Source organism: Sander vitreus, chromosome 15, assembly GCF_031162955.1.
Source record: "Sander vitreus isolate 19-12246 chromosome 15, sanVit1, whole genome shotgun sequence".
In the NCBI taxonomy this organism is placed as follows: Eukaryota; Metazoa; Chordata; class Actinopteri; order Perciformes; family Percidae; genus Sander; species Sander vitreus.
The window spans coordinates 25,696,151-25,721,752 of record NC_135869.1 but is presented as its reverse complement, the minus strand read 5'-3'; the positions used below and the strand labels follow the sequence as shown (position 1 = coordinate 25,721,752).

General features: G+C 41.6%; 1 protein-coding gene across 1 annotated transcript in view; it reads right to left on the bottom strand.

The window, feature by feature from the left end:
• The window catches only part of mei1 (meiotic double-stranded break formation protein 1), a 63,461-nt gene that overhangs the window by 4,615 nt on the left and 33,244 nt on the right, over positions 1-25,602 (bottom strand). The window contains exons 19-30 of the mRNA XM_078270298.1: positions 24,537-24,687; positions 23,632-23,817; positions 23,286-23,408; positions 22,858-23,047; positions 14,620-14,736; positions 12,463-12,573; positions 11,071-11,243; positions 10,661-10,745; positions 9,086-9,270; positions 6,237-6,318; positions 5,830-5,936; positions 3,976-4,104 (exon numbers count right to left, since the gene is read on the bottom strand). Of these exons, the coding sequence (XP_078126424.1) occupies positions 3,976-4,104; positions 5,830-5,936; positions 6,237-6,318; positions 9,086-9,270; positions 10,661-10,745; positions 11,071-11,243; positions 12,463-12,573; positions 14,620-14,736; positions 22,858-23,047; positions 23,286-23,408; positions 23,632-23,817; positions 24,537-24,687 (1,639 nt within the window). The remainder of the gene's footprint in view (positions 1-3,975; positions 4,105-5,829; positions 5,937-6,236; positions 6,319-9,085; positions 9,271-10,660; positions 10,746-11,070; positions 11,244-12,462; positions 12,574-14,619; positions 14,737-22,857; positions 23,048-23,285; positions 23,409-23,631; positions 23,818-24,536; positions 24,688-25,602) is intronic.

The window sequence follows — 25,602 nt, the reverse complement described above, 5'->3', positions numbered from 1 at the left end:
AAGTATTATATCATTTTTGTGCTACTCAAATTAACTTAACTGCACAATACTCATTTCTGAAAACACCACTGAGAACCTGGAGGGCTCTATTTTCTTGGCAGTGCAAACACCAGCCCAAGTGTCACTACCACATGTTGGTATTTCTCTTATCTTAAAATGCAATTTGCCTGACTTTTTTATACAAGGAAAAAGACCCAAGTTTCAGTGTCACATTTAAAAAAAAAAAGTTTCTATAAAAGTTTATCTTTAAAGGATATGCACAACACATAATATTGCAGAATAACCTATAGATAACCAACCAGCCTTTAGACTGACACAAACTTTTTAAAGTGCTCATATTATGCTCATTTTCAGGTTCATAATTGTATTTAGAGGTTGTACCAGAATAGGTTTACATGGTTTAATTTTCAAAAAATTTGTTGTACTGCACATTGCTGCAGCTCCTCTTTTCACCCTGTGTGTTGAGCTCTCTGTTTTAGCTACAGAGTGAGACATCTCACTTCTGTTCCATCTTTGTTGGGAGTCGCACATGCTCAGTAGCTAGGTAAGGACTACTAGCCAGTCAGAAGCAGAGTATGAGGGCGTGCCCTGACAGTACCTAGGTAAGGACTACTAGCCAGTCAGAAGCAGAGTATGAGGGCGTGCCCTGACAGTACCTAGGTAAGGACTACTAGCCAGTCAGAAGCAGAGTATGAGGGCGTGCCATGCTAGCAGCTAGGCGAGCATTATAACGTGTGTTCCAAAGTGACCACGTTTGTCTCTGAAGTAAAGGCTGGACTACAATAGAGCTGTTTGGAGCAGTTTGTGAACAGTGTTTTCTGTTGGAGATGGTAAGTCCCTTTGGGGTGGACTTTGGGCTTTTTGACTTTGTAAACCTATAACGTGCACAAAAAAGATATATAACACAATAAAGGAAAGGGAAAGAGTCAAACGGCATAATATGAGCACTTTAATATCTAAGGCGAGAAGGGTTTACATCCAACATGAGCAGTGAAAGGCTGAATAGTGTTAAGAGACTGGATGCACGTAATTTGTATTTGCAGAAGGAGTCTGTGTGCAATCATCTTCAAAATAAATGGCCAGCAGCAACAAAATGTCTCCTGAGAGCTAAACAGATATTGTTCTGACTTAAAGCTTTACAGTCATCAGATTCAATACTTGGAGGAAAAGAAGTGGGGACTGTATTTTATAGAATTTGACTGGCTTCCAGAATTTAGACAGTAAGTTTGAAATAGTACCCTGACTTGACTGCAGTTAATGCATTTATTCTTTGAATGCCTTAATGCAAACCAACCTTTTGGGTCCAATGTGCGTCTTGGTCTTTACTAGGGGTTAGGGCTGCATGATATGAGGAAAACATCTAATTGCGATTATTATTAATGCGAGGATCTTTAGTCTGTAGGATACGATTTGTAGGCCGGGATGTCTCTGCAGCACCACAATACTTTATTGTAGAATGGTTTGACACATATTTTTCCTTTAACAAATATTGCGCCCCATTGCGATTTCTATAAAATTGCGATTAATTGTGCAGCCCTACTAGAGGTGTGATGAGACACCCAGCTCATGAGTTTTGCCATAAACTCAAATGACTGGCTTCTCTCCTGTATAACTAACAGGTACACTGTTACTTATTACATATGTACAGTGGAGAGATGGTCTCTTCACTCAGAGAACCAAGGTTACAACATAACTAAGCGTTTCCTGGCAGTAGTTGAGACCAAATGTTTTGTACTTGAATTTGTCATTGTACAGTAGACAGAGAGAAACAAAGCTTATTTTACTATTGTTTATGATTATTGATTATGTTCTAAAGCACAAATAAATTACCATCAAACATTCAACAGATGATTTTTGTGAAGACAGATGCTATTTTCTCCTCCTCTGCACTTTAATAATTGCAGCACTAAACAAGGGAGAAGGCTACTCTAGTATTGATTTATTACATTACATACATTATAGGACGAAGGGAGAACATTTCTCTGTTTAATATCATTAAAAGTAAAGTTAGGTTTTGCTGACCGCTTCCCGACTCATTTTAACAGAGAAAGAGAGTGGTCTGCGCGAGACAGCGCCACTGTGAACTGCACGCTGCGGAGGCGTGTGTCTCGGCCAAGAGGGAGGGCGGCGGTACTCACTAACGTTCTAATAATGGGTTTTACAGGCAGCTTTTTTTTCTTCTGCTATTGCTCTGCAAAAGTAAACTCAGATTTAACTTCGAAGAACGGCCGGAGGACTTTATATGCTCATTTCAAGGCTGCTGCTCTGCACGTGTACTGATATCGCGAGACACTTTTTACCTCAACGAGAAATCTCGTCACACCTATAGTCTTTACCCAGGTTCTATTCCTTGCCTTAAACTGCCAAGTAAGGAGTAAAGCAAGGCCTCAGTTTAGAATAATCACAATAAAAAAATTAACTATCAACATAAAATTTGATATATTGATATATAATAAAGATGTATTTGTTTTCTTATTTCTAAGGGAAACCATTAATCAAAGAGAATGGAGTTAGACAACAGCAACACACATCGCCACCGGATGTTCCAGGGATTATCCTGGAAATGATCAAAATGTTGATCCAGACTAGTGCTGACATGACCAATGAGTCTGGATGCTAAAGGGTATGTACGACAGCAGCTGGGTTAGTAGTACATAGTTAATGCCAAGCACTAGTAGATATTAGAGTGCAGTGGAAGAGTGGTTTGGGGAGGGCAAAGCGCAAAGGCTGCTCGTGTGCCCGACAAGCAAGATAGTCAGTGTGTTTGCAGAGGCATCAGCTCCAGACCACAAGTCGCAGACAGCAGGCACGGAGCACACCTAAACTACGCCACCTCTCAAACCTAATTGGTGACCTCTGACCTGGTCTTTGCAATTTCAACGTTAAACTCAAGGGGGTAAGCTTCTCCTCGGAACGCGTAGCTCCTATGGCGCCATTTTGATGCTAACAAGCTATCACCTCCCATTAGCATCCCATTGACTGCCATTCATTTTGGCGCCACTTTGACAGCGAATAACTTTACATCTGAAGCGTTTAAAGACTTTATTTGTCCATTGTTTATTTCTAAAGAAACACGACAATGTATAAAAGGCTCCATTACCTTGTATCTCACGTTATGGCTCCGTAGCAGACTTTTTTTTGTAAAAATAGGCTAATGATTGTGTCATAACCACGCGACTTACTGTCGCACAGTAGAGGAATTACTGTATAGTACAGGAGAAGCTCTCAGGCAGTTTGGACTTACATTAGCTGTTTAAGTTTAATTACTAATGTTAACTAGCATTTTAGTTAGCAATAATTAGCCTGGGCCTATGTTATCTCCTTACATATACCTACGCTCTCCGTCTCTGCTAGATTGGGAATGATTGAGATTTCTCTTGGCACAGCTACCAGAAGACTTCCAACTTTCAGACAGGTTGCTCACGTCACATCTACGTCGTCTCTCTCAGTTGGAGGCTGCGCAGTACGCTCAGCCATCACCGGAAAAGTGCTTCTAATATCCTTCACTGGTCTCCGTCCAGAGCAACGGGATCTGTTGGTCCATTTTATATATGTCAATGGTTAAACTAGAGCCCTCAGTCGACCGTTTACCCGTCACCGCTATGTGAAGTATGATTAAGTCCCACCTTGAGGCTACTGCTATTAACAGTAGAATCAACAGTGCTTCTGTGCAAAACCTGATCTTCCCCGTCCACATTTTCCCTGATTTCTCTGTGCTTTTCTGCCAGTGCTGTTCTTCATAGCAAATAAATACAAATGTTGATAAACACTGCAATAACCCAACTGATACTGAACTTTGTATGAACTTAATTTCCTGTCTAAGTCATTTATTCAAGGAATGTAGATATTCATTGGTAACAGCATGTTTAAGGCCTATTGCTGTGAGACTCCACAAAATGTTCTCAAAGGGTGTCCTACATTATTTCATCTCTGTGTGTGTCAGTGTGCATGTGTGTACACCATGAAGGGGTGTACCTGTGTGAGGAGCAGCCTGAGGGCCTGTGCTGTTTCCTCGCTGAGCTCCTTCACCCCCCTCCTCTCCACCGCCTCCATCACCTGGAGCAGGTCAGGCTCCCACACGGCCGTACTGCCGTTCTGCAAGAGCTGCAGACACAAACACAGAGAGATGTACACATACAAGTGCACCAATCATGCACAGATGCTGTCATTAAAGTACAGATACAAAATTAGAGTGAGTAGAGTGAGGGAGTTTAACAAGACTGAAATGGAGTGTTTAAGACGTTAAAGCATGTAAACATGTTCTAGTAGAAACCCAAGATACAGTACAAGTATGAACCTGAAAATGAGCATACTATGGGACCTTTAAAGGAATACGCCACTGTTTGTTGAAATAGGGTTATTCACCGTCTCCTCTATATTTATATAGGTGGGCAAACGCATTTTTGTCTCAGTGCATGCATTGTCTTGCGTATTCACAACGAGTACAAATAGCAATGCAGATTAAGACTAGACGATTTCCTAGGCAGATATTGACTTGGGACTATATTGGGTGGAAGTAGGCTACAGCCGAAGCACTGCTACTCGGGCGCAGATATATCACACAGCAGCTGAAAACCCCCAACTTCCGTCAACACACCGGCGTTAATATTAGCTGGCTATTTTTCCTACAGTAGACAGTGAATGGCGATGAACATGGCGGATTTTGTGAGAGACGAAGTGAAATGAGCGTGCCTGCAGTTGTGTCAACTGGAAAAAACGCTGAATGGACCCAATAAACAGCTATCCACAGAGTAAGTGATTATTGTAAACATGACGCATGGTTATTTTATGGGATAGATCGACCCATATTAGTCCTGTACTCACATAGAGTTGCTGCGTGATATATCCGCGCCCGAGTAGCAGTGCTTCGGCTGTAGCCTACTTCCACCCAATAAAGTCCCAAGTCAATATCTGCCTAGGAAATCGTCTAGTCTTACTTTGCATTGCTATTTGTACTCATTGTGAATACGCAGGCCACAAGAAGTAATTAGGTTTTGTTTTTGTTGTTGTTGGGTCACTTTTACTCACAACATGCTAACCGGCAACATAGGATTCCATTCACTACGCTAAGCTAAGCTAGCGGCGGTGCTGCCGGACTAAGACAATGCATGCACTGAGACAAAAATGCGTTTGCCCACCTATATGTCTCGAGATAACTCTTGTTATGATTTGATACTATAAATAAAATTGAATTGAATTATATAAATATAACCCTTTTTCAACAAACGGTTGAATCCTTTTTCAACAAACGGTTGAATCTGCTCCAATTTTGTAAAGATTCAAAAATGTGGAAAAAGGTGCAGAGCACACATCCACATCAATCCCAAAATGTAAACAAAATCCTCCATGCATTTTGAGCTTCTGTTTACATTACATTATTACATGTCATTTAGCTGATGCTTTTATCCAAAGCGACTTACAATTGCTATATACATCAGAGGCCGCACGCCTCTGGAGCAACTAGGGGTTAAGTGTCTTACTCAGGGACACATTGGTTGATGTATCGCAGTGTGAATCAAACCCAGATCTCCCACACCAAAGGGATGTGTCATATCCACTGCGCCATCACCACCCCACAGCACAGAACACAATATTTGTTTACAGCACAAAATATTGTAATGTTTCTTTAATTTCCATGTGTCAGCCTGCATAACCCTGTACTTTGTTCACTCTCATTACGTACGTGATACAAATGCTATTTATATGTTTTTATAACATTCATTAAGTTTTTATAATTTTAAAAATCAAATATTTATTACTGCTCAGAACCATGCCCAATAAATTATACTTGGGTTGTGTGTGTGTGTGTGTGTGTGTAAAACCTCTCACAATTGTGATGAGTCTGAGAATGGCAGGGTGCAGACGGCAGCTCTCTCCTGAGCTGAACAGGCAGTAGAGGAGGAATCGGCTCCATGGCTGACACACCACGTACTTTGCTAACAAGCAGACATACGCACAGAAAACAAACCCAGGAGGAGAAAAATGTAATAAAGTGGGGATGCTTAAATCAGATCAATTCTGTTTCGCTATGTCTCTCCTGGGGGCAATTACTGAAAATGGTTCATGGATGATGACATAAAGCAGGCATGTAAAAACAAAACAAACATGCATGCTACACAGTTTAAGATGAGATAATATGAGATAGAATAATACCTGAAAATACCTTTCCCTCACATGCGCACATGTACAGACAACCTACACTCGCTCATTCCCAAAGCTGTCTCTCTGTCTGGTACCTGTAGCGGGACTCTTCCTCTGTAGGAAGCCCAGCAAGGAGCTTAGACAGTTGACTGAGGCTCTCAGCAACAGCTCGTGCTTCTAAGGAGAGAGAGAGAAACAGTAGGGTGAAGCATGAGGGAAAAGTCAAGTATACAATAAAAAAGGAAGAAGAAAAGAACATCTTTCAGCTCGAAAAATGTCATGATGTGACGTCTGCCTAATGTGCTCCGACTTGGCAGAAATGGACACAAACGCACATGCTCACCAATTGACAGACCAAACCAGAAACAGAAAGGAGAACACCAGAGAGAGCGACTGACCGAGGTTTTAATTATGCATGTCTCTCCCACAGTGGCGGTGCTAGCAGTGAGCTCACTGTGTAGTGTCCAAAAATACTGAAGTAGGCCAGATGGATATGTAGACAACAGTAGAGACTAACACCCTAATCCTGAGGGGAAGGGGAGGAGATGGGAGAAAAAAGGAGTCATGAGGATGAGTGGGAGGGGATGAGAGAGCGAGGGAGGTGAAGTAGGTAAGGGTAAGAGAAAGATGAGAATACAAAGATGAAAGGAGATGTTATAATAAGAGCGAAGAACAGTGAGAGCCAGAAGGTGGGAAGAAAGCAGTCAAGAAAGTAGAGAAGAGAGGAACTCTGGCGCTGCAGTGTTTCCTTCTGCCACCAAACCAGAGAATCAAGAGGAAAAGAGAGGACAGAGGATGGGAGCAGGGAACTGTTACTCATATCAGCAGCTGTACAGCAGACTACAGAGCACTGAACCATAGAACCGAGGATCAGTTCAGCACTACAGTTTTTTAAACAGAGAAGAAATGCCACTGGTGTGGAACCCGAGGGTGGCATGCTGCAGCATAGGCACTGGCTAAAAGAAGAAATACAACAAGCATAATACGCAATCATCCCATAGTTTCTATATTTCATCCACAAAAAAAATATCTCTATTGCAAATATACACTTTATGGTGTTTGTTTACTTGTCATGACTGAAGCAGGTAGCTGAAGCTGGTATTTGTAATGTTTATAATTTACGACATCATTATTAGAACCAGATGGCGTAGTAATGGCCAGTGTACTGGAGGAGCTGGGTTTCACATTTTGCATGCAAATGAGCATCAAAATGAGCCCAGTGGTATTGCAGCTGGAGCTTTTCCCCAGGTTATTTGATCACCCATTCAAACACGTCGCAGGCTTCTACACAGTCTCCCTCGACAAATCTGACGGCGTTTCTCCAGTTCAAACATCATTTTGATGACCCTCTCACTGCTGTGTTGTGTCTGTGTCGGCTGTAAGGTTTTAACGACCTGCCACTGAGATACTGTGGCAAAACAAACAATTTAGCTTTAACCCATATGTATCTGGATTACCTCTAAGTATCGCATTATTTCACAATTCCTTGCTAATCTTAACACTTAATTATATACGGGATGTGAATAGAAGTGTAAATCTAGAGCATCCACTCTTTGCCGAGGCTCCATTTCCATACATGCAACGGCACTCAGAGATTGGAGATCACAATCACCTCCGTTTTCCAGCACTGGCACAAATGACATGCAAATAACCTGGACAGTGAGCGGCTGTTCAGCTCTGCGTCTCACATCTGGGATGAGAACAGAAATACACTGAGCTGCAACAAGGCAGAGATGCTTGCAGTATCTTTAGTAGTTGGTATAGATATAGGTACAGGTAGCTGGGAAGCAGGCTAAAAAGGCATTTTAAGAGATACATTTACAAAATATACAGTTTTCATTTGAAAGAAGGATATATTAACGGTTGCTGCATTGCTTCAACTTCAGTTTTAACATTTTCATGTTTTAGTACAAACCTTTTTGGCACTTTTTCGAATAAACAAACAATTCATTCGTCATCTCTCTTGTTTCACAATTTCTTTTGCTACTGTATACGTATGCCAGGGTCTCTAAAATAATTTGAAACCATGTCTATTTAATAGACCATGAGTCTTAGAAGTGAGATGAATTTGAGATGTATCTTACTGTCATTTTATGGACACAGTAAAAAACAAACAAAAAAAAAGCATTATCACCACTCATGCTGGAGCTACTCTCAAGTCCTGCAAGCCTTGTCATTCACTGATTCACAATATCTTAGCTTCAGTCATACAGAACAAATGTATCCGTAAGACAGTTCAGACTCGGCCATTAATGGCAGCAGTCAATATTCATCTTTATATGTGTGTGTGTGATAGAGCATTTTAGTGCTTCACATTTATGTACAGCAGTACCTCTGTGATGCTGGAGCTCTGTTTTGATCATAAATAATTACCAGGTTGAAACTAAATCAAAGGTGGGTGTAAGTATCAACATACGTAGTAGTTCAGTTCACAACAGGAGTTCATAGATTTCTTTTTTTTATAATCTCTTTGATAAAGACTGCCATATTTTGTGTACTGCATTTATATCTTGGTTATTGCTCTGTGCTGGCTGCCACCAAGGAGAAGTAGTGCTTCATCTATTTATTGTTAAATGAATGCAGGTGGGACACCAGTCTGCCTCCTTTGTAATAAGCAAGCAAAGTCAATACACCAGCTACATGTAATAACGTTCTGGTATTGCTCTGGAGATGTGTGCCATTGCATTATGCTAACTGCTAAATCAATTGAAATATCATTTTCTGCGCAACCTTATTTGTGAAAGGCTGGTTCATGCTGTAAAGATCTAAAAGATTACCTTTATGTCATCTCTGCTGCAGAATAAAAGGTAAAACAGCATTTAGGCCCACTGCTGTGTGAGCGCATGGTTATGTATCCCTGTTAGAGAATACATGTGCACCAGGAACATCTCTCCTGTGTGCTTGCACGTACTGTCACACACATACACCCCCCAAGTATTACAACCTGCAGAAGAAGTCCACTGAGAGCAATCGAGAGGCACTGGGCTCCTCTGGAACCAAGCGGGTACAAAGCGCCATCCTCGACCCCCATGGGTCTGGGCCCAAGCAGGCCAGGACCAGTTCTCAGACACACCACTGCTGATGCCAGGTCAGCATCAAGGAGAGCCTGCAGCAACCTCAAGTGGCTTACTGGAAAGAGAAAGAGAAAGAGAAAGAGAGAGAGAGAGAGAGAGAGAGAGAGAGAGAGAGGGAGAGAGAGAGAGATAGGGGAAGAAAGAAGAACAGGTAAATGGCTGGAAAACCAAGGGGAATTAGGAGTAGATAGAATGCCTAAACACAGAGAAGAGCAGGAGGATGAGGAGAAAACAAACATGTGGAGGGCATATGAAACGGGTGCAGGGTAGAACCGAAGGGAGTGAGTGACATACAGAGTTGGAAATGGAAGTAATAGAGAAAGATGGAATATAAGGAATATAAAAAGATGTTAAAAGGTGGGTAGCAGAGGGAACAGAAGCACAGCAGTAGCAGATGAAAGGAATGGAGGGCAATTTTTGAATTGATATGTGACAGACAGAGAGAGAGTGTGTGAGGCAGCGAGAGATAGGGTTGAAGGAAGGTCAGCAAGACTAAGGGACCACAGTGGTGATGGAGATAAAGTGAGAGACACGTCCAAAATGATTGCTTAAATATAGAGGGATCCAAACTGAGAGCTGCCAGCCATCTGAATTGCACGTATGGCATGTACACTGAGATTAGAGCTCTCTGAGGGAGGGAGGACTCAATTAGTGACAGCAGAAGAGAGGGAAGAGAACCAGAGCACATAGATAGATAGAGAGAGGAGGGATGGTTGGAGGCTGAGTGAGTGAAGAGAGAGAGAGAGAAAGAGAGAGATAGAGAGAGAGAGACAAAGAAAGAGAGATAGCGGGCAGAAGGAGGGAGCCGATACATCACCGCAACCCTGACAGGCCACTTATCCAGCTGACAGACACAGGCGCAGAAGGGATGATCTGTCTCAGAGTATTGCAGCGGGATGTCGGCCACTTAATATAATGAAAGTGTGTGAAATTCATACCCAGGATTTGGTTAACTCCGCGAAGGATAAAACATTGACAAACAGCCACTTTACCTGTGGAAGAGTATGTGTAAACCAAACAAAGGTGAACCTCATTAGTCTATACCATATATGGACAGTTGCTGCAATAATCAGGGATGTCTGACACACTCCAAATCTGAACCAAACTCTACTGACATGTATCTAGTGTGTCTGTAATTGCACTGGACGATGTAAGAAGCACAGTGTAAGAAGCACAAAAATACAGAAAGGATGAAGCTGAGAAGAGATTAGGGAGAATGCACAAAACTGAGAGGACAAAACTAAATGGGAAAACATGAGTCATGCAAAAACACATACGGTCCTGGAAAATCACTTTAGTGTTCTCAGGTTACACACACTTGCTTTAAGCATAGCACTTGCATTGCTGAAGAACTATTTTAGTATATCCTGTCTGCGAGGGTAGAAGTCTTTCGAAAATAATCATTATAATACAATAATACATTACATAAACAATTTTTTTGTTACCCAGCAAGAGATTGTCTGTGTTTCTTTTTTGAACAAGAAGTCGCTGCACAGCTGTGTCCAGACTCCAACTGATGCTCTTTTGCACCTTGAATAATGGAGAAATAGAGAGGAAAAACAAGGGAGAGGGGGGAGGATCAGAAAAATAACAAGATTGCATCCAAACATCTCATTGCAAGTAAGATTGTATTATCTGCGCAGTTATAGCTGTGTTTAATACCACAGCTGTACCTACTTTGATATGTATCAAACAAATCCAATTGGTGTTTTGTAGTCTGCGTTCACATATGAATCTATGCTCTATTGTGCTGTGTGTTCTGTGTCTTGCCTTTGGCTGTGCCTTACCTTTGCCTTGACTGTTTTAAGTTCTGTACAGAAGTTGTGATTAGAGCAACGCTAGGCAATGTGTGTACCTGTGCAGAGTTAACACGCTGCAAGGTGATGAGGGAGGACAGGAGTAGGTGGCTGCAGCACAGCAGGGCTGAAGGAGGACAGGCTGATGGAGAGAGGGATGGAGCAGAGGAGGAGGAGAGGACTGTCTGCAGCTGGTCCATCAGCCCACTGTTGGAGAGCAGCACGGAGACAGCTGGGGAGGAGAAGGCACTATGTCATCACACTTTGATGGGATCTGCACTTGTATGTCAGTGTGTGTGTGTGTGAGCACAGCAGTTGGTCTGGATGACTGCAGACATCCACCCACAATTATGCAAACACACGCACACGCACACACACACACACACACACACACAAAACTTGGTAAACTTAAAACAGATTCAGGCACCATCACACACAGGCCCACATTCAACTGCTCAAACTCATACAGCATCACCCACTCAGTTTCACATCATACTGTAGTATGATACTGTAAGTGAAGTCTGGCCTTGACCGAGTGCATGGTGCACATATCTTTTGATTTGACTGAATACACATTGTAGAAGGTTGTTGCATGCAGCAAAAAAGAACAGAATAAAGGGGATAACATAACATTGGGGTTACATACAGTTCATAGGCAGCCAACCAGGCCAATTGTATGTACTAGGAAAATTATAATTACATGTTATTTTAATAATATCCTTTTTGCTTTGAGATAGAGGAATGTGTTACTATTCCTGTCCTATTCACCATCAGCTGAAATACCATTGAGAATGAGGAATAACTTGCATCTGTAAACTCACCTCTAGTGATGAAGAAGCAGATGGTGAATGTATGCACCCTACAGCAGAAGCAGTAATGTATTGCCATGGGCATAATTAGCCTTGCTTTCCAAATGGCATCCCTGCTCTCTGGCCACGAGCCCCACCTTATTAACTACAAACCAGCTCATTGCTGACCTCTGCTGAGTTGTTTTTCTTGTTCAGGTAAATTATTTAGCTTGTAATAAAATCAAAGCAATCAATGTGTCATGTTACATAATTGATGTCTTTGGTAAGAGGCAGTGTAACGTGTCTCTAGTCCTCCAGTTGATGGCAGCTCATAACTTTAAGTGTACAAGACAATGTGCAGGGCTGAGCCACAGCCTGTGTACTATTATGTAATGACATACAGTAGGTGTCAGCTTGTATGCTAATTATTTCCTGTGTGCTTCAATGCTGCATGCTTGTCAAGGTCAGCCTCTCGCCTCTGTCAAAGCAGGGCAGAAGAAGAGACAAATTGAAACAAAGGGACAGAGAGCGAGCTAGAAGCAGGCAGAGGGTGAAGAGGCAGAGCGTGTGAAAGATGCTTTGTTGGGAGAGGGAGAGTGTAAAACACACACACAATGAGACAGAGACGGAGAGTAAGAGAGATAGGAAGAAAGTTTGTCTAACCTCTGTCAGTGCAGTGTGCAGGAGACAGACTCAGGCAGCAGTACATGTAGCTGAGGGCTGGTAGCAGGCTCCCTGTATCGGAAGGATTCAACCTCCCTGCTATATTGCTCACTGACACAGAGGGATGAGGGGTGTTGACATCAAGGCAAAAAGCAAAACAAATGTGACCGTAATCATAATATACTGACAAGCGGATTCACAAAGGACCGTGACGCTTTTGCAGCTGCTAAACCTGGGCATGGATAAAATAAAAAGAAAGTAATACTAAAAGCACATGCAAAGGGTGAAATGCACCCTTAAATGCGCTGCCAGGCAAAAAGTGTCGCATTGCTCTTGAGGTATTTGCACATATTTAAATGAGCATGCATTCATTTGGAGCAAAATTGGCTTCCTTTCTATGCAAATGAGCCTCATTGCAAAAACAGTCCAATTCACAAATCAGCACTAACAGCCACACGTAGTTATAGTGACATTATTAGCGTCTTCAGAGAGTTGGTGGTAACTGAAGCACATTTATAAGGTGTGTCCTCTGCTACAAATCACGCCATTTTCTAAATACTATTTTCAAAACACCAACAGCGCTGACAGACTGAGATATTAAATCCCAAATACGGTTTCTCTCTGTCACATTTAAATTCCTTGCTTGAAATTCGTCGGTAAGGACTTGTAGCTCGCGATCTGAACCTTTTCTCTCTGCCATTGTTCTCCCTACTGTGTTCTTGATGCAAAGGCAACATTTCTACTTTGATCATTTCAATCAGATGCAAAAAAAGGGGCAGATTGCACTCAGCTGCAAAACATTATGAGCGTGTTTGCGCTGTAATATCATCAGCGCAACATCTTTTGTGAATCGGACCTTGAGACGAGGCAGAGAGCGGTTGCAAATGATGCGCAACTCATGGCGCTATCAGCGGCCGCAAGCCATTCTCTGTGAATTCACCTGTTAAGAATTATAATTTGCCAGACATGTCAAGTACATTTCTGAACAGCATTTTCATTTGCAGATCAGCAGCGAGCACTCCCATGTTGATGAGGTTATTAAATCAAAAGTGAGTGATGCCTCCACTTAGGAAGGAATATAGTTGAATGCGGGGGGAGGTGAGATGAATTCTCAGTAGGGTTGGGTATCGAGACCCGGTGCTAATATGGCACCAGTGCCTTAACCATCAGTATCTACCGGACCGAATAGCAACACTAATTTCGGTGCCACTTAAATTCTTGCGCTGCCCTCTGATGCTCTGAAACGGACGTTAGAGGCAATAGAAGGATCGCTGCATGTCACGCTAGTTAACATTACACTTAGTAGTAGGTAACGTAAGCCTACAGTTAGCTAGCAGCTGGATTAAACACAGTTAAAATGCTGACAGCTAATCGGTGTAAAGTGTGACTGTATTTCATTGTAGAGGATTCAAACACCGGGACGTCCAACAGTCTGCAGCTGCCGCTGTCGGGAAAAACAACACAGACGGTGTGTTTACTTGAAACTCGCCTCGCCAGTCTTGTGGTGCATTCAAAGTTATTGTAAAATACCCTTTTCCCATCTAGTGGTTGTTTGTGTCGTTTACCAGCAATTTACTGGTGAAATAAGTTATTGTTATAAGTTATTGTTATTACATTTTTAATAAATCATTTAATTTTGACAATAAGGCCTTAGCAATAAACAAGCCATTCTTAAATGTCGCCGACTGTCGTTTTGTGCTCCTTTATTTATATATACATATATCGGTTCAGGCACCGGCACCGTTTTAAAAGCATCGTTTTAGCACCAGTATCGGAAAAAATCCAAACGATACCCAACCCTAATTCTTAGTGCTATTACTTGATGACTATGTGACTTTAATGTAGCATGTTAGTGCCTGTGTGAGTCAGGAACATAATGAAGAGTGTTTAAGTGGTCTTTATGAATGACTGCAAAGAACTAAATGTATTGTTAGCATTTCTGAGTGTCTGTGTGTGAGAGACAATGCTTGTGCGTGTGTCTGCCTATAATCGGCAAGCATCTTATTGAATCTGCCTCTAATGTAGGGCGCGTGTTTGATTATGTAGTGTTATGTAAACAATGTTCAGGAACAGTGTGTGTTTGTCTATGCTAATAGATGAGGGCTGTGGGGAGTTACGCTCAGTGTGACCTCTGCCAGCTGCACCTTTTGACCTCACCGTGATAGAGCAGCTTGAAGTGCACTCCGTCTATCTTACTGTAGGATGAAGATGAAGGCGGGTCACTGGCCTGCATCACACAAAGCAGCTTCAGCACCAGAGGGAGTGAGTTCACTGCTAAACAAAAAGAGAGAAAGAAACAAAGTACAACTGTAAACACAAATGTGAAAAAGATCCAAGAGAGATGGGCAGACAGATACACTGAGTGAATATTTTCACTCTGTGAGGCAGAGAGTAGATAAACTTAATAAAACAGTGAGGAGAGTGAAGCGAGACAACAATGTATGTGTGTGATATATATATATATATATATATATATATATATATAGATTAGTGCTGTCAAACAATTAAAATATTTAATCACGATTAATCGTATTAATGTCATAGATAACTCGCAATTAATCACACATTTTTATCTATTCTACATGTCCCTAGATTTCTTTTTGTCCAATTATTTTTTCTCATTTTAATGCTCTTATCAACATAGGAAAGTGGATCGGCTGGCTTTGTGCTTTTGTCGCCTGGCTTTGACGAGGGGGCGGAGAATTCAAATCAGCTGTGTGCTCGGCCATCAGCCGTGTGCTCGGCCATCAGCCGTGTGCTCAGCCATCAGCTGTGTGCTCGGCCATCAGCTGTGTGCTCAGCCATCAGCTGTGTGCTCAGCCATCAGCTGTGTGCTCGGCCATCAGCTGTATGCTTGGCCATCAAGTGGTATTTCAGACTGGACGTGTTGCGACGATAGCTCAGTGCAGCGTGCCTGTTGTTTTGTTTCCAGTCTAGCTAGATCCGATGTTTTGTTGTAGTTTTTCTAACGTTACTAGTTGTTGCAACAGCATGTGAAAAAAACTACAAAGTTTGCTAGGCCAAAAAGAACGCTAATCTCGCGATAAAAAAAATTGACGCCGTTAAAATGGGTTTGCGTTAACGCCGTTAATAATGCGTTTAACTGACAGCATTGACAGCATATATATATATATATATATATATATATATATATATAGAGAGAGAGAGAGAGAGAGAGAGAGAAAAGGATGATGGACTAGCGCAGGTAAGAGACTGCCTAAAGGTAAGGCTCGCCACATTACTGAGTCGGAAACCTGATGTTCCCAGAGTAGTTTCAGCAAAGGCAAAATAGAGGACATTGTTCAAACTGACACTGTTCAAACAGTGATAATGAATTTCTTAAACAAGTGGGAGTATCTTGCAGTGGCTTGTGGACTTTGAAGTTCTGGATTATGAACAAGGGGTAGCTGGAGCACACAGTGATCATCAAGAGGAGGCAAGAGGAGGAAGAACTAAGAACATCGTATTCATACTGTACACACTTTAAAAAACAATATTCTGGGTCTGAATCCAGAAAGGGTTAAGGGAAAGAGATTGCAGGAAGGTCAGGCAGAACAGTCATCTACATACTTCTTTCACCCCTATAGTGCATAACAATAAAAATGTCTCCCCTTGGGATGCCGCTGCATTAGAGGCTAGTATAAAGTATATTTTAATGCAAATTACAGTGGGCAGAACTAGAACACGTACATAGATCTGTAACGGCCTGTAATAGAGGTCTTCACGGGTCTACTCGAGCCCTAAAACCTGAGACAAGACCCGGTACCCGTACGGGTTTCGATCCATGGTTTGTACAGTCAACTGGGTCTGGGGCGGGTCCCATTCTATTACCCTGTGTAATGTGTAATAAATACCCGAGTGGAGTTCAGACAGCGCTAATCCTTATAGAAGTGCTGTGTCAGTATTTGTAATAGCACACTTTCAGTGTTAGTTTTTCTATTCTTTTTTCCATTCACAATTCATCCACACAAAGCTGCATGAATCATTCAGCATTCAACAATCTTGTCTCTCTTCTTCATCTCAGGAAGTCCCAGACTTCAACTGTAGCTATAGACCCAGTCTATACCCTCCTCTCTTTCTTTTTCCTTGACGAGTCCCAGACAAGTAAACTCCACTGTCCAACACTGATTCCTGGCTATAGGTCTTTAACCTGAAGCTTCGGCGATTCTACAGCGGCCCTAGGGCTGCCCTTCTCACACGTGTTACACACCCACAGTCTTGGTGGCGAGAATCTTTTTGCCCTATGCCCCCTGAATAAATGAAAGTGCAAAATGAAGGTGTATTCTCTACCTTTAGTCATCTCGCTCAAAAATTCAACCTCCCCGGCTCAAGTCGTTTCCGATATTTCCAGATCCGACACTTTATGCAAAATCTAGATTCAAACTTCCCCAATGCACCTCAACCTACTGCTATGGATGACATCTTCCAAATTCCCTCCAATTTAAAAGGCTTCATTGCGAGAATCTATTCCAACATATCATCTCTCGGAGACACCTCTCTCAATAGAATTACAGGGAAATGGGAGGAGGAGGAGCTTGGGGATGTAATACCTGAGGAATCCTGGACTGATGCTCTGAAGAGAGTTAATGGAACTACTTCATGTGCTAGGTTAGGTGTAATTCAGTTTAAAGTCTTGCACCGTACCCACCTCTCCAAGTCTAGGCTGGCCCGAATTTATCCTGGGGCGGATGAGAATTGTAGCAGATGTCATGTCGCCCCGGCAACATTAACACACGTTCTGGTCATGTTCTTCCCTCTCAGATTACTGATCAGAGGTCTTCAGAATACTTTCACAGGCACTATCCTTAAATTTGCAACCTAACGCCTACTCTGCCATCTTCGGTATAGTGCCAGCTGACCAACGGATTATCAATAAGCATAAGGACATTATAGCATTTACAACTCTACTTGCCCGCCGAAGGATATTGTTGCACTGGAAATCCCCCATACCACCCAGCACCTCCTTATGGATGAGTGACCTTATGCTCCATTTAAGTCTTGACAAGATCAAATAGACACTTAGAGGGTCAAAGACCTCTTCTATTCTACCTGGAACCCAGTAATGTCTTTCATAAACAAACTTAAAACCCTCCCTGATAATTCATGAATCCACAACTACTAGATCCTGAGGGGTGACGCATGATGTTGCACAGCAAGCACGGCCTACCTGTTGAATGATACCTTCACCTATTAATATCATAACCTTTATCTATTTATCTACTTATTTAATATCCTTAGATTGGGATGCACTGGATGTTGTAGGGAGGGGGAAGGGGTGGGTGGGGGTTGTATTTGTTTGTGTTCTGTGAAAAATCCAAAAGTATTGTCTTTCTGTACCTTGTTCTCAATAAAAAGATAGTTGAAAAAAAAAAAAAAAAGAAAGTGTAAAATGGCTACAAGGTGGTACTAAATGACCCTTCACCTGAGGTGAAGGGTCAGAGAGCACAGGTCAAGCTGCAAATTAGCCATGCTAGCCTTAGCAGCCGTAGCAATGAGCATTCATTATTTTAGTTTAAAAGAGCAAACAGCCAAAGATAATCCTTACGCTAAATGCAACAAAGCAACAAAATTGCATAGCCGATTCTAAATGAGCCACGTTAGTCATGATCTGTCACTCTGACAGCAAGTGGACTTTTAAGATAAAGTAATGAGTGTATTGGTCATGCTGCAAGAGAGGAATAACAGAAAACCTGGATATTTTACCAACTTTCTTGGCAAGGATGATGGATTATATCAAAATGGCCAGACACAGGAGAGAAGGCTACCAACGTTACATTAGGTAAGACACAAAGTTATGTTTTGACAACTTGTAAATTAACGTTAACTTGTTAATAGCAATCAGCTGTCAAATGCCGATCGGGTCTGTGTCTCCAGGGTCCGGTTGGGTTTGACTCCGATATTTCTTGATTCTGCAAGGGTCCGGGTCCCAGCTTTCAAATTATAAACGGGTCCGGTTTGGTTCCTGGAAGTACATTTCCGGCTCTTTCTGGGTTTGGGGACAAATGTTTGGACCCGTGAAGCCCTCTAATCTGTAATCCCAACAGGGCCTGAGCTGAGCACAAAGCAGTTGGAGCCCTACCACAGCAACAGTTTCTGAATCTCCAGCTGGCACGCTGGTGTAGTGGCCTTCAGCTGTGCTCATTAACCTGGTCAAGTAAACAGACATAATAACACCATCTGGCAGACGCTTCTAACCAAAGCACCAGATATGAATGCATAGAACGCACAGTATGTCTAGTAATCAAACCCTTAGGAAGTGTTCATGTCCGATCTTATTTGGACATCATTTTTAACAAGAATTGAATCAAACAATGAACACCAAAAACATGAAAAACATGAATGAAAAAATGTAATCTCAGCATTTATGAGTTTGTCATTAGGTGAACTTATCATGATGGCATGATCATACTGTATTATTGTTACTACTACAACTGTTGTCAAAATTATGATTCAGAGCAAACTGTAATTATTACTAATCTCCTTTTAGACAAATAAGATTTGTCTGATGTTTGATGATTCCACAGATTCTGTAGCCGACAGTAAACAGGAAGCAGAGCTGTTCTGTATATCTACATGTATACTGTTGCTTACTGTATGTAAAATGATCTGACAAATACTGTACATTACCAACAAAACACAACAGGTTGCAATGGAAGTCATTGTTCGATTTAACCAAACGTTTCACTTCCCCTGGTCTTTTCTTTAGTTTATATCTGAATACTGAAACAACGGCAACACTGACACAAGTCTATGAGTTTTTTTTCTTTTAAATACACAGAAGAGTACAAAACTTGTGTACGATAGCAACTCCACGCACACCGATAATACCGTCTGTAAAACTAAATCAATACTATACACTGCATTGGGGAGAGTCAACTAGATAAAACAAGTACCTCACTACTGACAAAGGATGCTGGGAGAACTCATCTTAACGGCTCTTCCCTTCCAACATTAATCAGAAGTGACAAACGTTCTGGGACCTGTTTCCCATTTCAATCCAATTTAAAAGCAACTAAAGTTTGAGGAGAGACTTTGTGATTACACTGCAGTTAAACCAAGTTTGCCTGGCTGAACAGTTAAAAGAAATAACACCACCACATGGGGCTGTGGCTCAGTGGTAGAGCGGTTCGATCCCTGGCCCTGCAGTCCCATGTCGAAGTGTCCTTGGGCAAGACACTGAACCCCGAAGTTGCCCCCGATGCTGTGCCATCGGAGTGTAAATGTGTGTGAGTGTTTATCTGATGAGCAGGTGGCACCTTGTATGGCAGCCTCGGCCTCAGTGTATGAATGTGTGTGAATGGTGAATGGTTCCTGTACTCTGTTAAAGCACAGGAGTAGTCGTTAAGACTAGAAAAGCCCTACATAAACACAGTCCATTTCCATTTACACATGCCACATTTACTGCAACTAATCTACCCATAGTGCACAACTATGATATAGTACTATTTCTGGAGCGATCAATCCAACATAACTTTATGTGTTTGCCCTGTGAAAAGTGTCCTTGACTATGACAATGAATACCTTTTTAGGAGGATTTTGCATAATATGATCATTGACCGAGAGAAACTAAAAATGTGAAGCATCCCACTATCTCTCTAATGGGACTTTTAATTCTGCCTTCATAATTTAATGCAATTTGAACAGTTGTTAGAACCATCAGGAAGAAACTGCTGGCAGGGAGAATGGCCCAACAAACATAAATCGACATAGGTATTCTTTCAAATGATCAGATATGTGAGAATAATTAGACTAAGTGCTTTCCATTATGTTGCAAAAGAACATCGCGCCAACCTATTAATCAACGCACATTTCTTTACAGATGTTTTTACTGCTGTGTCTAGCAATTGTTCATATCCTTGTTTAAATTCCTGATATCATTTGTCGGCCTACTCAGATCAAGTTTGTGTAGTTGAGGATGAATCCATTTTTATAGAATAATTAGAGGATTTAAAAAGAATTCATACCTATAATCTTAATTTCAATATACAAATGAGAAATTGAAAGCGTGACACAGATTAACACAAACAGACATATCCACACATTAATTATCAATTTCTACAAGTTTGCTTTAAGCATTTCACATGCAGGCTTTTCGGAATGCCAATGGGACAAGTTTTGTGAGATTCAGTGGCAATTTTTAATTCCACTGTCACTGAGATTTTTTGCCCGCATTACTTCTCTACTGAGAAGAGTGTAGACATGCAAGAGATACATCCAGTCTCCTCAGCCTCTTCTTTTAACCTGACAGCCATGTGTTTGGGACATACGACCAAGCCAGGGGTCCAAACTCCAAAAACTCAATCAAGTAGCAAGACTTGGCACTAAATACATATCTTTCAATCACTTTTTCATTAAGCTTATATTGTATGTTTATTTAGGCAAACAGGCATTAGGTATAGCATCTTATTATTGGTATCTTAGGTATCAAAAGGTTTGGACAATGAACCCTACAGTATGGATTTCCAGTATCCATAGTGATCTTGCGAGTTGAGGGCTAAATTGTTTTCTTGTAATGTTTTGATCTCATCAGATTTCTGTTGTACAGCTTGTGAGGTACACTTTGTAATAGGAATAGGAAAAACACCTTGGTTAATAAAAAAATATAGCCCAGGTGTGGCTGCTGCTGATGGCTTTTTATAAAGCTAGATCTAGTTAAGTATCTATTTTAGTGTTGCTGTGTGGAGAGAAAAAAGACTTTCATGGTGCATTTATTCTATTACATCTCAGTATAGGAGTCCACTGTATGTGTGTGTGTGTGTGTGTGTGTGTGTGTATGAGAGAAGAGGCAATTTAATTAAAAGCTGTCATTTGCTATACAAAGTTTTAATATGTTTCGACTAAGGCAAAAAACAAAACACTGTCTGCCGATTCAATTCGGGAAACATCCTCAGAGCTAGAACCTCCAATTAAATTTTATGAGTAAAATTCTCATCACACACACTCGACAGCCATTTTAATTCCAGAGCTCGCCTCCCTACGTGCACATGTTCCACCAAAACAAGTTCCTTCCCGAGGCTATTTTGCAGAGGACCGTACCTGCGTCCGGCGCGTAGCGCCGCCCAAGGCGATTGTGATTGGTTTAAAGAAATGCCAATAAACCAGAGCACGTTTTACTCGTATCCCAGAATGTTGTGTGGACTCGCCAGACCCTCCTCCGCAGCGCTGTGGAGATAGGTCTGGCAATGCGAGACTACTAACGAGTTAACGCAAATTCCTTGTAACGCCACTAATTTCTTTAACGCGCGATTAACGGACGCACATTCTATGATTTCGCTCCGTAGTTTGGGAAATCAGGACGCTGCAGCAGTAACGTTGTGGCCAACTTGGTGACTTTCTCACTAGATTTAGCGACTTTTCAGATCCTCTTAGCGAATTACTGTATAAATATATTCAAATATATTTCTAGTGTGATTCTTTCCCATGCATGCAGTCCACAGATCCTTGGTTAAACACTAAACAGCACTGCTCTCTCCCCCTCTGTCCTCTTGCGCAGCTCCTTGAGCAGAAACAGATAAATAAAAGGGTCTTTTGAATGGCAAGTTGAGTTTCAAAGCCCTTCCAGATGGTTCTCTCCACAAGGCTAAGATTAGAGTACTGTCGATGTGAATTGAGTTACCAACGGAGTAGTCAGTCTCAAATATCACTTGAGCATTAAAAACTTGAAATATCCTTTTTAAAGTACATTTAGAACAGCAAAACTGAAAAAATTGTGATTAATCGCGATTTAAAAAATGTAATCGATTGACAGCCCTGGTGTAAATGTGTTGCTCAGTGTACAACTAAGCTGAGAGGTTTGAAAAACTTAGAACGGATGTTATTTTAGGTAGAATAAGGAAATGTGACTCCTTGAAGGGTGTTAACGAGTCAGCACAGCAGAAGCCAACTTCGAAAGACAAACAAACAGACAGTTTTATGGCCCCAAAAAGAGGTTACCTCGTAAAGCGGTATCACTTTGATCAGTGTGATTTAAAGGAGAAGAAACAATAGGTCTGTGTGATTATGCATTCATGTGTGCATGCATTGGTAATGAGGTATTTAATAGAGAGGGTGTGGTTTCCAGTGTTTACGCGCTCCGTTGTCAATGTTGGGATCACAGATAATAATGTATTAAAAACTCCCTGATTAAGGCACATTCATTTCAAAAGGAAGAATCCATCACTGCACTGTGGGTGCATGAAGCTGTCATAAATATTTTTTGCTGTGGGGTTCCTTTCTGCATTTCCTATTAATTGTTAGTAGACATGTAAATCAAACCCGCTGTTCCAATTTGTTGGACTTATTTATATATAGTTGTATTGAACTCTGAACAGATTTTTGCCTTAAAAGAGCTTTTCATTGCGGATACGACAGGCATTTCTATAGTACTTTTATAAACATATATACTCTGTCTCTTACCCTGTGCAGTGGGTCCCTGTCCAAGCCCATGGCCCATGCTCTCCACATTGAGTCTCTGTAATGCCTGCAGCAGAGCTGGTCTAAGATTGGCACACAAGTCAGCCTCATACTCTCTTTGAACACGCAAAAGAACTTCCAGCACCCACAGGGCTTGCCCTGCCAGGGTGGCCTCCCTGGTACAAACCATGTCCTGTAGTCATACAGACAGACAGTCAAACAGAGAGACAGACACAAACATTAAGTCCAGACACAGCAAGCAAAAACATAGTTTTTTCATTTACTGGTCAATTCTGAGATTTTGGAGCTTGCTCTGTTTTGGTTGGAATTTACTTGGAACGTCAACAGAAGTGACCATGCAGGAACTCATGGTGCACCTTTAATATGACCAAGTTAAATCCAAGCTCCTGTTTGAGGTCTCTGGTTCTCACCAGGAGGGTCAGTATAGCAGCTGGGTACTTCTCTATCACACTCAGTAGCTCCATAGTTTCTGTGTCTGGCTCCCGATCGTCTGCACGGCTTTCTGTCTTCTCTCCCTTCTCCTGTATGTCGGCCTGTAGCCAGGAATAAAATCCAACCACCTTTTCATCAATTTTAATTTGTGAGCGTTCAAAGGGAATTACAAAACCCACTTTAACAGGCACTCTGTTAGAGTGGAATTAATTAGTGAAAATTGTTGGAGTGAAAAAAGTTTAAGTTGTTCAATGAAAGCAGTTAAATTATTTACTGATGAATACATGCAAATCTGAGATAGAAGTGAAACAATTGTCTCCTTACAATCGTCTTCTCTGCGTCTGTGTGTTGTGCTTGTTTGCTCAACCAAAGTTCCAAGACTACGGGCCCAAATTTTTCTGCCAGATCCGGATATCGCCAGATAAAGTGGAGGAGTGCAGGATGGTGAATGTAGAGGGAAGGGAAGCTTTGGCAGGAGGAGAGTGCCTTGCTGATGCAGTTTAAAGGAGCCTTGAGTAGGTTGGTAAAAAAAAAAAAAAGCAAAAGCACTTTCTTTGAGATGAGCATACAAACACAAGTTCAAAAGTTAGCACTTTTGAAAAAGAATTCTTTACAATCAAAATGTGAGACTTTTAAAACCCCACTGAGGTCGAGCAGTCTTCTATAATACATTTCTTATACATATTCATAGTCAACATGAAGTACATGCTATTAGGTATTATGTAATGTTCTTTGAACTAAGAAGAAATACATTATTTTGAGGAAATATTATGTGTTCTGTAGCTTTAGAAAAAAAACGGTGAGCTATAATTAATATTCTTTGCTGCTGAGTCACGTACATCCTATATGGATTATGCATCAAGAGATGAATATGAGCTGTCAAGCTTTGTCTACTGTGGCCTCCGCATTAATGGTTTCCATATTAAACTACATAACTCTAGCTCCAGTACATGCTGTTCTCTTTCTCTGCGCACAGGAAAAACAACACGTTCATCTGGGTGAAATCTTGTTTTTCCTTTACATTGTTAAATTGACTTGAACAGAAAATAACATTAATTATAACAACTTTTGCTTCAGCTGTCAAAGTGTATTTTTGTAAGCACTGCAAAGGGATAAAAGGTAAAACTGTTAAGCATAAAGCACTTAAATGAAATTATACTTTAATGCTGTTTATCTACTGCACTACTTTGTGTGTTCTGATTTCTGTGCAGTGAACTGATCAAAGTTACCCCGTCGAGGTTGGGGCTCTTGTCCTGTGTCACTGCCAGCAGGTAGAGGGCAGAGCGGAGCACAGAGCGAGGCAGTGCACAGCTGCCCTGCGCCTGCACTGAATGCAACAACCACACCACACTGGAGAACACTGCCTGGTCTGGAAGCAGTCTGGGTCACACACATACATGCACAATGATGATGCCGTTAACGTAGAATACTACAAGTACACATATAGGTGGTCAAATATTTATGTTTGAATGTATACAAACCCACAGACACACATAAACTTGAATGTCAAACACGCTTCAGCAGACATGTTCTGTGCGAGGGTAATAAAGTGGACACAAAACTCTGTGTGCAAAGCAGATAAAGCGCTCCAGGGGCATGTTGATGTCACAAACTTGCTATCGCTCTTTGTCACACAAAAACACACACACAGACTGTTAGAATGTATGGCAACGCACGGACACACGCGTACATTCACAGATCCTCTCCCTGAGCACACACACACACAGCCCTCCCACGCTATGTAAATCTCTGGCGCAGCGCCCATTAATCTTGATGAGACCACACAGTGGTGGGGAGAGGCTTTCATCCCCTTCCCCCGGGGGGTAATGCACAACCGCGGTTCCACAGAAGGACAGATTAAACTTTCCAAAGTAGACGACGTATCTCTGAGGTCATAAAATATGTACTTAAGAACACCCTCGATGGGCTACAGTAGTGCTGCTGGGGTAGGGAGAAAGCTATATACAAAACCAGCTGGTTTCTTGATAGAGCCAGGAAATATGTTGATATGTCTCTGATACTGTTGATTCTAGGGATATCACGAGACCTGGTACTTCCGTTCCAAGTCGGTACCAAAATGCATTTGGAAATTCCATCGTGGTCGAAGGAAAACAACCAATCAGAGCTGAGGAGTCTCTAACGCAGTGTCAATGACTGCTCGTGAATTGCGGTCAAACTGTCAAACTAGGCGCTGACCAAATACAAATCAATATTCTGTTACTGCATTGCCTATTTCTCGCCTCAAATGTTTTCAGATACATATTTTAGTGTACTTTTATGCTGTAAAATGAGAAA